This window comes from Vicugna pacos, chromosome 1 (genome assembly GCF_048564905.1).
Source record: "Vicugna pacos chromosome 1, VicPac4, whole genome shotgun sequence".
NCBI lineage: Eukaryota > Metazoa > Chordata > Mammalia > Artiodactyla > Camelidae > Vicugna > Vicugna pacos.
The window spans coordinates 74,201,963-74,218,052 of NC_132987.1; the positions used below are offsets into that span (position 1 = coordinate 74,201,963).

At 35.1% G+C, this 16,090-nt stretch overlaps 1 protein-coding gene across 10 annotated transcripts in view; it reads left to right on the forward strand.

The window, feature by feature from the left end:
• Nucleotides 1-15,869, forward strand: part of SLC9C1 (solute carrier family 9 member C1) — a 66,080-nt gene extending 50,211 nt beyond the window's left edge. For 9 of the 10 annotated variants that reach the window (XM_072965349.1, XM_072965372.1, XM_072965351.1 and 6 more), the window contains 9 exons: nucleotides 3,438-3,563; nucleotides 4,695-4,793; nucleotides 5,325-5,498; nucleotides 7,953-8,084; nucleotides 8,218-8,403; nucleotides 9,905-10,028; nucleotides 10,629-10,678; nucleotides 13,037-13,124; nucleotides 15,496-15,869. In XM_072965349.1, coding sequence (XP_072821450.1) covers nucleotides 3,438-3,563; nucleotides 4,695-4,793; nucleotides 5,325-5,498; nucleotides 7,953-8,084; nucleotides 8,218-8,403; nucleotides 9,905-10,028; nucleotides 10,629-10,678; nucleotides 13,037-13,117 — 972 coding nt within the window. In that variant the 3' untranslated portion in view covers nucleotides 13,118-13,124; nucleotides 15,496-15,869. Of the gene's footprint in view, nucleotides 1-3,437; nucleotides 3,564-4,694; nucleotides 4,794-5,324; nucleotides 5,499-7,952; nucleotides 8,085-8,217; nucleotides 8,404-9,904; nucleotides 10,029-10,628; nucleotides 10,679-13,036; nucleotides 13,125-13,423; nucleotides 13,508-15,495 lie in introns of those variants that run through there. The other variant, XM_072965356.1, reaches the window with a different exon arrangement.
• Nucleotides 15,870-16,090: the final 221 nt, after the last annotated feature.

A 16,090-nucleotide genomic window follows, 5' to 3' on the forward strand; every position in this document is an offset into this window, starting at 1 on the left:
TGTTGAAATATTTTACAAACAAGTTAAGAAGCAAGGCACAGCTTTGAAGGTATTTGCAACAAAAATTACACGGTAGTGATAGCAATAGTACCTAAAAAGTTCTCACAAAACAATGAGAAAAGGACAAAGAATGCTATAGAAAATGAGAAAAGAATACAAAACAGGCATTTCACGATGTGAAAAGAAAATTTGCCAATGTGTTTGAAAAGATATTTAATATCTCTAGTAACCAAAGATAAAGAAACTAAAGTATTAACAGATGCTATATTTTGCCCATGAAATTAGCAATAACAGAAAAAACTGACAATGTTCAATGGTAATGAGGTAATGAGAAAGTGTCAGACTTAAATATGGCAGAAAAAAATGCAAATGAATACAGTGATTCTGGAGGGCAATTTAACAAATGATAATTTTTAAAATACATACCTTTAAAACCAGCAATTACACATGTATAAATGTATAAATATTCAAATGTAAACAAAGATATATGTTCAACCATATACTAGGAACGACCTAGTATGACCATCAAATTGGAATGATTATGTAAATTGCGATAATCCACACAAATGAACATTGTGTACAAAATAATATTACATAAGAAAAATCTGTATGTACTGACACAAAAAAATTCACCAAGATATATTGTTAGTAGGGAAGAAGTAATTTATAAAACAATATGTATAATATCATCAACTTTGATTTTTTTTAAATTGAAGTATATTTGATTTACAATGTGTTAGTTTCAGGTGTACAGCAAAGATTGATTCAGTGCTATATATATATTTCATATTCTTCTCCATTATACATTACAAGATAGTGAATATAGTTCCTAGGCTATACAGGAACTATATAGCCTGGGAACTGGTTGTTTATCTCATTTTATATATAGTAGTGTGTATGTGTCAATCCCAAGCTCCTAATTTACTCCTTCCCCACCCTCTTACTTTCCCTTTGGGTAACCATAAGGTCGTTTTCTATGTCTGTTAGTCTATTTCTATTGTGTAAATAAGTCCATTTGTATCATTTTTTTCTTAGATTCCATATATAAGTGATATCATATGATGTTTATCTTTCTCTAACTTCATATGATAATCTCTAGGTCCATCCATGTTGTTGCAAATGGCATTATTTCATTCTTTTTTATGTCTGAGTAGTATTCCATTGTATATATACATCTTCTTTATCCATTCATCTGTCAACGGACATTTAGGTTGCTTCCATATCTTGGCTATTGTAAATAGTGCTGCTATGAACATTGGGGTGCATGTATCTTTTCGAATTGGAGTTTTCTCTGGATATATGCTCAGGAGAGGAATTGCTGGATCATGTGGTAACTCTATTTTTAGTGCTTTAATGAATCTCCATACTATTCTCCATAGTGGCTGCAACAATCTACATTCTCATCAACAGTGTAGGAGGGTTCCTTGTTCTCCACACCCTCTCCATAAGGGAGAATAGAAAAGGTCATCCTACCCCCTTACACCACAGTGGAGCCATTGTCATAAAGTGACTGTGTATATGCTGATGAGTTTCTGGACTCTCTTTGTTTCATTCTTCTACTTATCTATCATTGAAACTTTTTCAATGTATATCATACTGTCTTATACTGAAACTTAATAATAAATCTTCATATCTCACTGTGTATATCTTCCAGCTTTGGTGTTTATTCTTTGTTCAAGATTATTTTGACTAGTTTTGGCATTTTGTATTTTCAAATAAATTTTAGAGTCATCTTGTCAGTTTCTACTCATAACCTCCTGAAATTTCTGATGGGATTCCAGTAAGCCTGTATATCGATTTAGAGAAAATTGACATCTTTGTGATATTCATCCAATCTATTAACATAGCTCTTCACTTTATTAGGTTTTAATTTTGCCTCAATAGTTTATTTTTTCCATGTTAAGAGTATTTACACCTATCTTATTTGTGAATCTGGACTCTTACACCACACACCAGATGGATAGTATATAACTATAAAGGTAAAACAATGAGCTTCTAGAGGGGAGGATATAGCTCAAGTGGTAGAGCGCTTACTTAGCATGCATGAGGTCCTGGGTTCAATCCCTAGTACCTCTCTTAAAAATAAATAAACCTAGTTACCTCCCCCCACCAAAATAAAAAATAATTAAATAATACAATAATAAATAGAACATAAATAGACCTAATTAAAACAATAAGCTTCTAGACGATAAAATAAAAATTTTTATAATAGGCTTAAGCAAAGATTTCTTAAACAGAACAGAAAAGTGGATTTAAATAACATTAAAATTGATCATTTCTTTTTATTAGAAAATTAAGGTAATGAAAAGACAATCCACAAAAAGGTAGAGAATATTGTCAAAATAAATATATCCAACAAAGTTCTCATGTCCAGAATATGTAAATATCTCTTATAAATCAATAAGAACAAGACAGAAAATTCATTTTTTTAAAAATCAGCAAAAGACTTGAGCAGGCACTTCACAACAGAGGATATTCTAATAGCCAATAAATGTAAGAAAAGGTGCCAATATCATTGTCAAAAGCTTAATGCAAATTAAACCCAAAATGAAAATACAAATACACAACCACCATAATACCTAAATTTAAAAAAAACAAACAAACAGACAATGCCAAGTGTAGACAATGATGTGGAACACATGGAACATTATTAGAATGGGAGTATAAATTGATGCAATTACTTTGGAAAAATTGGCAGACTCTACTAAACTTGAACACATACATATCTTAAGACCCAGAAATTAGATTATATAACCATATATACAACAGAAATGTGTACATATGTACAGCAAATACTTCCAGCAGCATTACAAAATTCCAAAACTAGAGCAACCCAATCTCAATCCACAACAGATAAATAAAACTGTAGAGTATTCATAAAACATAATACTAAACAACAGTGAAAATGAAATGAATGAATATTTGCTCCTTGCAACATCATAGATGAATCTCAGAAACATAATGTTGAGCAAATGAAACCAAACACAGGTAAGTACATACTCTTTGATTTCATGCAGATAAAGCTCAAAACCACACAAAGCTGAAGTGTGGTAATAGAAGAGTGATTAAGTTGGGGTAGAAGTAATGATTAGAAGAGAACATAAGGGAGGATTCTAGGGTGCTATAAATTTTTATTTTTTAATCCGAGCACTGGTTACATCTGGGCGATGTTTTCATGTTGTAAATGTTCCTTCAGTGGACATTTATGATTTGTGCACTCTTTTGTATATTTCCTATACTTTGGTAAAAAGGTTTACTTCTAAAAGTTCAGAATAATGATAACAGGAAAATGCTGTAACGGAAGAGGTTAGAGGTTTCCATGAATAACAAAAATCTCAGAAGAACAAGGAGAAGAAATAGTACAAAGCCATAATTACTTTAAACATTCTGTGAACACCGGTTTTCTTCATCTCCTTTCTTAAATTTTGTGGTTTTAGTTAATAACAGCCAGAAAAAGAGAGATACTTGATCTTCAACCTATATACAAACCGATTACTGTTGATGAGGTACTTCATCATGTTCCATGGCTAGATAAAGACGAAGACTACATAAGCTTTATTCAGGTAACATTTTTATTTCTTAGTAATACCATCTTTAATGTACCAACAAATGATCTTTTTAAAAATAAAGATTTAATCACAATATTCTTCACTTTTAAATTCTTTAAATATCCTTTATTGCCTATAGGATGAAATCAAAATCTCTTTGAATGGCATGCCAAGTTCTCCCACAATCTGCCTCCTCCTACCCCTCCATCTTTACCTTCTGTCGCCCATATGTCATATGCCCCATACTCTATTTACACTAAACCACTCATGGTGCCCCAGGCACTATATACTGTTTTCTAAGTCCATTCCTCTGGGAGTGCTGCTTACTTATCTTGAAGTGCCCTTTGCTTTCACTTTTTTTCCCCCAAAACTTTCTCTGCTATTCCTTCTCTGGAAACATCCCCAGCAAAGCTACTCAGAAAAGCAGGCTTTGGAGTCAAACTCCCCACCAGTAGAAGACCATCCTGTGGTCCATCCTGAGTTTGGAGGACTAAAGGTGTCACCATTGTCTCCATATATACCTTTATTATAGCATAATTACATTACATTACAATTATTATCTTCATGTCTCTCTCCCCTACTCTATTTTTCACCTCTTTCAGCTTTTGAATACTCAGCCCCTACAATGTTGCATCTCACATAGTGGGCACTCAATAAGCTTTAGGGGGTGAACAAATAAATGGGTCTCACCTGTTATAATAACATCTTTTTCTATATCTAGCTAGTACCAAAAGAACGATTATATTTTTCCCCTGCTTAAAATATTTTGAATGAATAAATTTTTTATTTACTTCATCAGTTCAGAACATGGGTATGTATAATACATATATGTACCATTAGCTTGCATCTGTCCTAATTATTTTTCATCCAAATGAAATATTTTCATCCTTCCATTACATTCTTATTCATAGATTAGACTGTTTCCTAATCTATGTATAAATACCCCATCTGAAATTGTACATACCCATGAATATCCACCTTCTTCTCTTTATTAGCCACAATTCCTATCTTCTATTACAAATTTATTGCTAACACAGTATCTCAGATCTTTTTGAGTAGTATTTAAAAGTGTAAAACTTTTATTAAAATGTGAACTCCAACCATTGCTAAAATATTTGTAGCTTATGTATTTGGTGATATTTGTAGGAAAGAGCCAGAATTGTAACATATGACTGTGGAAATAATATATTTGAAGAAGATGATGAGCCCCAAGGAATTTATATAATTATTTCAGGCATGGTGAAGGTAAGGCAGAGTTATTTATAAATGCACTTGTGAGCGTTAGTTAAAAACATCATATGATTGAGAAAAATACCTTGCAATGTTAAGAACTCCATTGTTCCTTTTTTAGGACAGCGGCTACCATCCAAACAACAGTTTTCTTCCTCAGACATAATGGATAACACCACCCACTACCTTTTAAGCCATACCTTCCTGTAGATAACAAGAAACCTTAAAAGGATCATCATTAAGATGGAAAATTATAATATAAATTGTTATTTACCTTATGTTTGAGTTGAGCATTTAGCCATTCTGAGGCAGGTATAGGCTGACTGAGTAGGTGGAACCAGAAAGCTCAGAGTATTTAAGAGTGCTTTGTTTCTAAGTCATTGCTAATTTAATCAATATACCTTAAAAGGTATGAGTAATACATGTTCTCAAAACAGTATGTCAATATTAAAATTGTTAAGACCAAAGGAGAAAATGCCATAAATCAGATAGTTTTGATAAATTAACTGGTGTATGTATTTTTTTTCTTTCTTTGTCACTGAACAGCTTCAAAGGTCAAAGCCAGGTTTGGGAATTGACCAAATAATCTGGGAGTCAGAGGAGAAAGATTACCAGATAACTTACACAGATTTTGTGATCAGTGGGGCAATAATAGGAGAGCTAAACTGCTTGACTAATGAACCCATGAAATATTCTGCCACCTGCAAAACTGTAGTGGAGGTCAGAAAACATCTCTTTACGACTTACTGTTGAATCTTGTTAAATATCTAGTACCAAATTTAAGGTTATTTCTGTGCTTGTATATGTTTACAGTCTAGTGATAAGTTACAAAAATTGTATGTACTTATTGTCATTTTGTTACCATAGTAACCAGGATAACACAGATATATGTACATATTTGTGTGTATGTGTGTGTGTGGCATACTACTTGGTCAAATTAAAAACCTATGATAGATACACAAAAACTAAAAATAAAAGAACAGCAGTCTACTATTAAAGAAAATCATCAAACCACAAAGGAAGAAACAAAAAGAAAAAGGGAACAAAGAAGAATTACAAAAATAAGCAGAAAACAAGTAACAAAATGACAATAAGTACATAATTATCAATAGTCATTTTAAATTTCATGGTACTAAATATCAAAAGACATAGGGTTGGGGGAGGGTATAACTCAAATGGTAGAGCACATGCTTAGCATACACAAGGTCCTGGGTTCAATTCCCAGTACCTCCTCTGAAAATAAATAAATAAGTAAACCTAATTACCTCCTCCCCCTACACACAAAAAAGATTGGATGAAAGGCTGACTGGATAAAAAACAAACCCCATTTTTACGCTGCTTACAAAAGACGCACTTCAGAGCTAAAGGCACACGTAGACTGAAACTGAGAATGGAGGAAAATATTTCATGTAAAAAGAAATGACAAGAAAGCTGTGGTAGCAACATTCATATCAGACAAAGTAGACTTTAAAACAGAGACTATAACAAAAGACAAAGAAATTATATAATTATAAAAGGATCAATACAAGAAGAGGATAGAACATTTTTAACGTGCATGCACTTAATATAAGGAACACCTAAATATGTAAAGCAAATATTAACATATATAAAGGGAGAAACTGACAATACAATAATAATAGGAGACTTTTAACACCCCATTTACATCAAAGGATGTATCATCTAGACAGAAAATCAATAAGGAAACAGTGGTCTTGAACGACACATTAGACCAGTTAGACTTAAGAGATATCTGTAGAACATTCCATTCAGTAGCAGTAGAAGACATTTCTTTTCAAGTGCACATGGAATGTTCTCCATGATAGATCACATACTAGGCCACAAAAGAAGTCTCAACAAATTTAAGGGGATAGAAATTATATCAAGCTTTTTTTCTAAGCACAATGATAAAAAACTGGAAATCAATTACAGGAAGAAACCAGGAAAAACACAGATATATGTACTTGTGGGGGGGCATATTACTTGGTCATAAAAAATAATGAAATTCAGCCATTTGCTGCAACATGGATGGACCTGGAGGGTATTATGTTTAGTGAAATAATTCAGTCAGAGAAAGACAAATGTTATGTTATCACTGAAATGTGGAATCTAAAAAATTAAATAAAGGAATGTAACAAAACATAAACATACTCAAAGCTTTAGAAAACGAAGTAGTTACCAATGGGAAGAAGGGATAGGGTGGGACATGGTAGGAGTAGGGGATTAAGAGGTACAAACTACGATGTGTAAAATAAATAAGGTACAAATTTATATCATATAGCACAGGGAAGAGTCCATATTTATAATAACTTTAAATGGAGTATAATCTATAAAAATTCTGATTTACTATATTGTACACCTGAAGCTAATATGATACTGTAAATCAACTGTGCTTCCATTTTAAAAATTAGGCAAAGGATTTGAGCAGATGCTTCACAAAAGAATATACACATGGCCAATAAGCACATGAAGAAGATTCTTAATATCATTAGCTCTCAGAGAAATGCAAATTAAACTCATGATAAGGTGTCACTACCCACCTATTACATTGGCTAAAAACAAAAAGACTGAAAACCAGGTATTAGCAAGGATGTGAATGAAGCAACTGAAAGTCATATATGACTAGTTAAAGTGTCAAATATTACAACCTCTTCTGAAAACAGATCGGCAGTTTCTTATAAAGTTACACACTCACTTCCCATATTACCAGAAATCCCACTCATAGATTCCTACCCAAGAGAAATAAAAGCCAACATACACCATGGCTTGTGAATGTATAGGAGCTTATTCCCAACAGCCAATAGTATGTTCACTGTTAATGTCAGCATTTTAGTATTGACCAAAATGTTTGCTCCTCTGAAATGTTTTTAGAAATAATTATGTCTCTAGTTTGAAAGGTTAAATGATTTTGATACTTTGTTTCCTAATTTTTTTCAGAACCACCAAGAATGATAAAGAACCTCTCATTGGATCATGTGGCCTTTTAAATTTAGTGTATGACAAGATCACACGAGTATTTATTAAATATGCACATATTGTTAGGTTTCCAGGCAATAATATGAATCTATATCATTTAAATTCTTAGTTTTAATATTACAAATATAAGTGAGAAATCTTGTTCCCTTAAATCACAGGTGCACAGAATGAAATATTAAATTGGTATCTTCTCTTTTCCAGACATGTTTTATTGCCAAAAATCACTTGTATGAAGCTTTTGAACAACTCTGTCCTCACATTGAATATAAAATGTGGCTAAAAATTGGACTTTCTATTACTGCCAAAAAAATCAGAGAGCATTTATCTTATGAGGTAAGAGGTATTTATGTAAAATTGTCCTTCTCTCTGAATGAAACTGCCCTGAAGTACTGTTAGAAATTAACTATTTAGGAATTTATTTTAAACTTTATAATGAACATAGATTATGAAATTGTTTTTCTTGTAGGATTGGAATTACAAGATGCAGTTAAAACTCCATAACATTTATGTAAGAGATATACCAAAGTGCACCAAAACTGATATCTACGATGAAACTGTAATTTATGTCATCCTCATCCACGGAGCTGTAGAAGATTGTCAGTTACGAAAAACTTATAAGGCTCCTTTCTTAATTCCTATAACATGCCATCAGGTAAAGAAACATTGATTCATGTCTTCAGGTCAATGTGCCATTTTTCCAACAATGTGTTAATATTAGCAAAATCATCACTTTTCCACCTTCTCATTCTCTCCTTTTCTCCTACCACTCCATAAACACACACACACACCACACACACAACATACACACCTCAAGTCCACTGATTGCTTTGGCACTGGGTAGCCCAAACACCAAGCTATTCCTGTTCAATGTCAATGAAGCAAGCTAAGTTATACATTTTGGCCACAGTTAGATTTGGATGCAGTTGTAAATAGTAAAAGAGGGCCTATTAAGTTCATGTACATGTTGCAGAAGGATCACGGTCTCTCTGGACCATATGAACAGTACTCTAACAAGGTTCTGCCAGCTCCATGCTGAAGTGAGTCCCCGTAGTATTTCCCCAGCTACTTTGAAAGAGAATGTGAAAGTGAAGGACTTCTCATATTTAAGCTGTTAAGTTACACTTCCAATCAAAATGAGAAGCTGTGCCCTGGGAAGGAGAAGAAGGTATATATGTATGCTTGTGTGTGTGTGTTTGTGTCTGTTGGGGTAGAGTAAGAGAGGCACTTGTCAGGAGGAATCAGGGAACATATGAAATAGAACTACAGAAAGTAAACTGGAAGAGGGACCTAGAGTCAATCAAATAAAGCACATATTCTTTTAAGCAACTGATACAAGACAGAACAGTGCTAGATGCTAAAGTGGTCAAGACAAATGAGACTTGTGACTTGCCCTCAAAAGATCTCTCAACTAAGTGAAAAAAATATATATATATATACACGCACACACACACACAGATTGATAAACATTTACAGCTTTGATAGAAGTACTTAAAAAGTAGATTTGAGGTGGGGATAAGAGGACTCCTGAGGTGAGAACAGTCACAAGAAAGTTTTCTAAGTGGACGCCACCAGCACCAATGTGACGTTCAGTGAGAAGAAGTGAAACATTATTCCTAATTATTCCTTACCTCTATTCTTGAATACATAACAACAGACCTCAGGGGTGCTGGTTGAGAATTTAGTTGGTCAAGCAAGAGATTCCTAAGGCAACCCAAGTCTGCCCAAACATGTCCCCTGACCTGGGCATAAAGCCCCACTCGCTGTGGATCTGGGTACCAATGTAATTCAAAGCACACCAAAAACGGCCATGAGGTCAGAGGATTTCTTGAAATCCATTGATTTTTAAACTTTCTTTTTGCCACAAAGAAAACTCTCTGGGTGATATTTTAAAGGGTTGTTGTTGATTAACTCTTGAACACTTTTCCCAGTTGTCAGAAAAACGAGCAAGATATTTAAAAGTCAGTGAAAGCATATAGAATGTTGACTTTCACAAAACCAACATATCCAGGTATTTAAAGATATGTATCTAATATGCATTAATATTTTCTATTTATTAATATTTAGAAAGGGCCTGAGATAGTAGCTTATCAGAAAAACATTTTAAATTGTATGGTATTGACTCAGAAATTAGCTTGTAATCTGTCACCTGCCAGATACAAGGCACTGAAGATTTCACAAAGGTAATGATTGTTCAAACTTCAATTGATGTGAAAAGATTCAGATGGAAGACTAGAAAAGATATACCGTCACAAAAACCATCTCATTCAACAACCTCAGGTATGTGAGTGACACTTCTCTGAGTAACTGTGAACTTACTTTCCCTTCATAAAATAGTCATATTTGTATTTGGAAACTTACATGCACTCGGTCTAGAGTACAGAGGAATCCTTTTAACTGCCATATTTGACATCCAGTGTGTGAATTAAGACTGATAGCATCTGAGTTATAGTTACAAATTATTCTGTATTTTTCCATCTTGCATTTCCTTTTGTTTGTTTGTATGTTTGCTGGTCCGTCTGCTCCGAGAAAGCATGGATCGTAACTCGTTTGCTTTCTTACGTATCCTCATTACTTACCAATGGGCCTGGCACTCTCAATGCATATTAATATGAAAGTATTTGGGGGATGCTGGGACAATACATGATATTGTCTCTCTACTTTCCAAACTTTCTGCATATTGTTACCCAATCCTTAAAGTAAAAGACTTTTAATCTCTTTCTAAAAAGTGACCCTACTTCTTACCAATTGAAATTTCCACCACTTCACATCACAGGCCCTGGGCCTAAGTGATCCGAATCTGTTTGAATTTGATGGTTGGACTAACTGATACGGTCCTTTGTTTCAGTGCTTGACCTAACACAGTCTTTTCTGAACCAGCTGCAGGCAGAACAGATGACGAACGCTCTCAGGATGAAATAAGCACTCAGGTAAACTTAAAGCAGTCTTCTGAAAAGTTGTATTTTGGGTAAAAGGGTCTCTGGAACTTATGGAAACTACCAGTGCGTTTCTCTTGCTCTGAAGGAGTTCACCTGCTAATTACTTTATAGATTTTGATATGAACGCTTTCCTTCAGCACAGGGTACAGTGGAAACTGTATTTATATTTTTAAGTTAATGTCAGAGAAATGACAAAAAAAAATAAAGTTCAGGAGATGCCAGAATATTCTTGAATCACATTAGCAACCAGGCACCACCGGGATGTGTATGGCCACAGTGTAGAGAGCCCTTCTCCACTTGTGCTCAGACTTTGATCTGAATACGTTCCTGCCACCTCAGCTACGCATTTAGGATCTTTCGATTTGCAGGTGGTTTGCCCCGGTATTCACAATGCCTGTCACAAAGCAGGAGCTCAATAAAAAAATGCTCTAATCTAATCTACCCCAGGCTAACTCAAGTTATGCAGAAAGCCCCACAAATATTGGTTAATTCCATGGTCCATGGTGAACTTGGATAGGTCGCTTGGGGATGTAGGAATCTTTAAAATCCTGGGCCAACTTTCTAACAAGATCCCAAGTTATAAAACACTATCAGGCCATGGAATTGACACTGGGACAAAGAGAAATAGAGTGAAAGTACAATTGATTTTCCCAATCCTAGAACATGGAACCCATTCCCATTTATATAAGGGACTTGAGCATCTGAGGATTTGGGTTTTCACAAGGGGTCCTGGAACCAATCCCCTGCGGATACCTAGGGACAACTGTACCTCATTATTTCTACCTGAGCCTGTCTGTAGACTGGATTTTAGGGAGCTTCAGGTAGGGTAGAGAATTTATTTTTGATTCTAGTCTTCATCAAGCTGTTTGTATTCCTGCGGGAGACGCTGATTATAATACCCAGAATCTGAGAAATCTCTGCTACCAATACACAAGCCAGAAAATTGTACATTTGATTGTTAAAAATGTCTACATTAACCACGTCCATTTGCTCTACTAACAGTAGGCACAAAAGTCAAAACACACACTCCCTCTCCCCCAAACCTCTCCTCACAAGTGTATGTTGAATAAAAGGTGATTATCTGCTCTGTGGCAGACGCTAAAGGTGTTTTTCTCACGTTTGTCTTTAAGTCAAATATGTCCAGGTTCTCAGGCCTTCAAGAGGCCAACACTTGTCTTTAATACACAAGTTCCCATCCTGCATGAAAGCAGGAAGCGGACTTTCTCCCTAAGAACTTTGGAGTCTTCCTGGGGAAGCTTTCCCCAAATCTTCCCTGGTTGTTGCTTGTTGCCTGGAACTCCTGACCCAATAGCATAGAGGCTAAAAGCAAGGGCTCCAGCATGAGACTCTCTGGCTTGCCTCCTGGTTCCATCACGTATTAGCCGTGTGACCTTGGATGCATTTCTCATTCCGCCTAAGCATCAGTTTCCCTGTCTGTAAAACAGGGATGTAACAATCCCTGTCTCATATGGTGCTGCTGTGGGGATTAAAGATACATGCTGCATTTGGCATATAACAAGCAATACATACACATAATGTCCATTACTCTCTGCTGACCCCTCCTTACCATTGTAAACTACTTCTCCAAACTTCTCTTACTCTCCCCATATTAATTTTCTAAAAACAATATATACAGTCACCACCTCTAATTCTAACAGTTGCTGCTGAAGACTAGGAAATAACAAAGGGAAATTACAATTAAAAAACAACCAGAAAAAAATGATGAGAAGGACATTTAAGAGAACACATTACATGGCTTCTAAAACTTGCCAATTAGGCCACTGTCTCCTCAGCCCTGGCAGGCTGCCAGACCTGTAGGATTCATCTGAATCGCCTGTTTGGGGGAATAGAGGGAGGAGCCAGGTGAGCTAATGCTCTTCCAGTACGTATTCCCCTAAAATGCTGCTTTTTCTTAATTAAAAAAAAAAAGATTGCATGATGATTGTTAATGTAGAGGAAGCAGTGTGGAAGTGAGAGACAGTCCATTAAATGGTAGAAACATCTGCTAGTGAGACAACCAATTGTGTTACTTAGTAGATGCTTTTCCTCCCTGATGTCAGGTCCTAGCTGTGTTGGTGGGCTGGCTCCCTTCCCACTCCCCTCAAACCATTCCCCCACCACCACTGCAGAATTGTGGCTTTACCTTTACACAGTGATAAAGCCTTTCACAACATCAAGCAGCCCCTTACGAAGGTTCTGGTCCCCAGGATGGAGCACGCAGTGTCTCCACTGCCAGAAGTCCCAGTTCTCGGTCCGCTGCTCTCAAGACCAGATTCAATACCAGCCCTGCTTTATAAATCTTATTAAGAGTCTCACTCTTTGACTCCTTTCTCCTATCTCAAATTCTAGAATCAACAGCTCAGAGAATCAATTGATATTACCAAGGAGGAGATGAACATCTATGAAAACCTCCAGAATAAACATGAATGAAAGTCTGGTAAGCTGCCTCAGTTTCCCCGACATGATCAGGAGCACGCCTGTCCCTGGAGATGCAGACTGAAGCCAGAAGTTTCTTTGTCCTTTGTGTGATAGCGTGCATTATCCCACTTTCCACGAGCCAGCTGATCCTTCTAATGACACTAGTTCTAAACTCTAATTTGGAGACTTAACTTTAGAATAAGATTCCTTTATCTAGATTTCTGAAAACTTTATACTCTCATGGTTTTTTCTCCATATTCTGTTACTTAATCTCGAATGCAACACTGATTGCTCCTAATTCGGCAAGTCATTTTTCAGGCTGCCGTGTACTGTGAAAGATAGAAACAGGCCACAAGCTATGACTTCATTTTCAAGAGCGTATGTTCTGCTTAAGGAGACAAAACATACCAGAAGGCAATTAAATAAGAATACAAGATATACTATGAATAGTGCCAACTGAAGCTAAATGAATTTAAAAGAGAAACAGGTAGCGACTGAGCATCAACAAAGACTTTGTAGAGAAAGGAAGCAGATGTTCAGAACAGAAGACACAAGAGAGTGAGACTTTTGAGGAACAATGACTAGACCGGTCTGGCTATCGGCTATTCAAAATGTGGTGTCTATGGGGAAATATTTGTGTATATAAGTGCTTTATATGGCTCTATATTACATTAAACATATCCCTGGGTTTAAAAATGACCTTCAGATAAATCGTTTTATTTCTTTTTTTTCCTTTTTCAGTTTTATTATGTAGAATTATTACAGTTCAACTGCATATACACATTATATTGCATGTAAATACATATATACAGTATACTTTGAAATTATTTTATCTCCATTTCAAAAATGTTAGCTCTTGCATGCCACTTCCTATGATAAAGATCATATTTAAAAATAGATTTAATGGCTAACAATACACCATGAAAAAAATTATTTACAAAAATTACTTGCAACACAATGAATATCTTTACATGGGAAAGATGTATACATAATGCCTAGGAAAACACTGTGATTCCAACAGGTAGACTTATGAACAGCCATTCAGAGACAAGGCAATACCCAGTACACGGAGAGAATTTTAAACGCAAAATTAGACAACATAAAGTATCAACATTTGCTTTCTTAAATGAGCAATTTTATTCAACGGTAAAGTTTATTTCCTTTGAAATAGATGAAAATAGAGTGAAACTTGTTTTCTCATATTTTGCTGGTAGACAAGCAAAAGTAATTTGTAACAAAAGTCGTAAAAATGCTCACATACAACTCAGTGATTTTTCTTCTGATAATTAATCTAAAGAGAGTAATTCAAAGTATTCAAGTAGATATATGTACAAAATGTCTAGTTACACTACTATTTCTAGTAGCAAAACTTTTTAAACGTCCAAGTGTTCAACAATAAGAAAGTGTAAAATTTCACTACAGAGCATCTGCACAAGGAATATCATACAACCATTAAAAAGACTGGTTGGAAAGGGGAAAGGGGGTGGGGGAGCGATAAATTAAAAGTTTGGGATTAGCAGATACAAATTACTACACATAAAACAGATAAACAGCAAGGTCCTACTATATAGAACAGGGAACCATATTCAATATCCTGTAATAAACCATAATGGAAAAGAATATGAAAAAGAATATACTTGTGTGTATAAGTATAACTGAATCACTTTGCTGTACACCAGAAAGTAACACAACATTGTAAATCAACTCTACTTCAATTAAAAAATAAAATACAAAGAAGGATAAATACAACTTAAATTATGTTAATTATATTACAAAGATTTTAGGAATATGCAAAAAAATAAAATGGTTAATTAGTCCAATATAAAAGAGGTAGGCAAAATTGCACAAACAAATTTTTTAGCATGAAACAAGGCCAGAAAAGATAAATCCAAATGATGCAATTGTATGTTAGAAGGTGAGATTGGGGATGGTTTTGTTTACTGCTCTTATTTTAAGTGGTTTTGTTACTTTTATAGTGAAAAAATATGATCATAAAACTATCAAGCATGATTTAATTCACAGTGCTAGGAAAAGGAGTGGTAACAGCCAGCGCTGAATCAGTGAGTGATAATGACTCCAGGCAGTTATTCCCACAATGGGAAACCCTCCTCCTGAAAATCCATAATCTAGCCCTGACCAGTTCCGCAGACTCCCCTGGTTTCTTGGATTTGGGCTCTCAGTTTAAATCACGCTGCCACCGCTTTATGACGAGTGATTCACACTCACCTGCTCAACTTTATTCCTTGGCCTCATCAATAATGACCAAAAGATGTTTCTTATGGGAATGAAACTGACCCTCTAGTACATCCTATTCTGGGTTGTGGATCAACATTGAAAGATTCCAAAGGTTTTTTTTTTTTTTCCTTTGTTTTTTCCCTTCTCCTTTCCAGGAATGGTTGACAAGACTGTTCCAAAGACTGACACACGTATTGGCACTGCTGTCTTGAGATGCCTCCTGTTTTTGAAACACATTTCCCCCCCCTCAAGAGGGAGCAACTTCAAGTCGAATCTTGTGTGGATAGTCTCGGTGCCACAGGGAAAGAAATTTGGACCTTGCCACCATTCCATTTAAAATACTTTTTTTTGCAAAATTTCCTTGATTTAAAACATCTATTATTTAAAGTATCTAAAATACCAGAAAATCTTTAAGTTTTCGTTTTAGAGCCAGAAAATAAGCTTATGCCACTTAGATAGCTTGCATATTATTCTTAGAGCAAAAATGTTTTGATTCACTTTATGAAAAATAAAATGTAGTTAAAATGTTGCTCTTGAACCAAGGATTGATTTTTGCCTTTCATTACACTTCACTCCTCTTGGAAGCACTCAGTGAGTTCAAACAGCAGCGAATGGAAACGGATTTAGGCTAAATCATGTAACTCGGTCCTAAATGAAACTTTCAGTATCCACTTTGTTCACCATTACATTTATAACCATGAGCACAATGCCCAGCATGTAATTTTTACAAATAACCTTAACAGTGAAAAG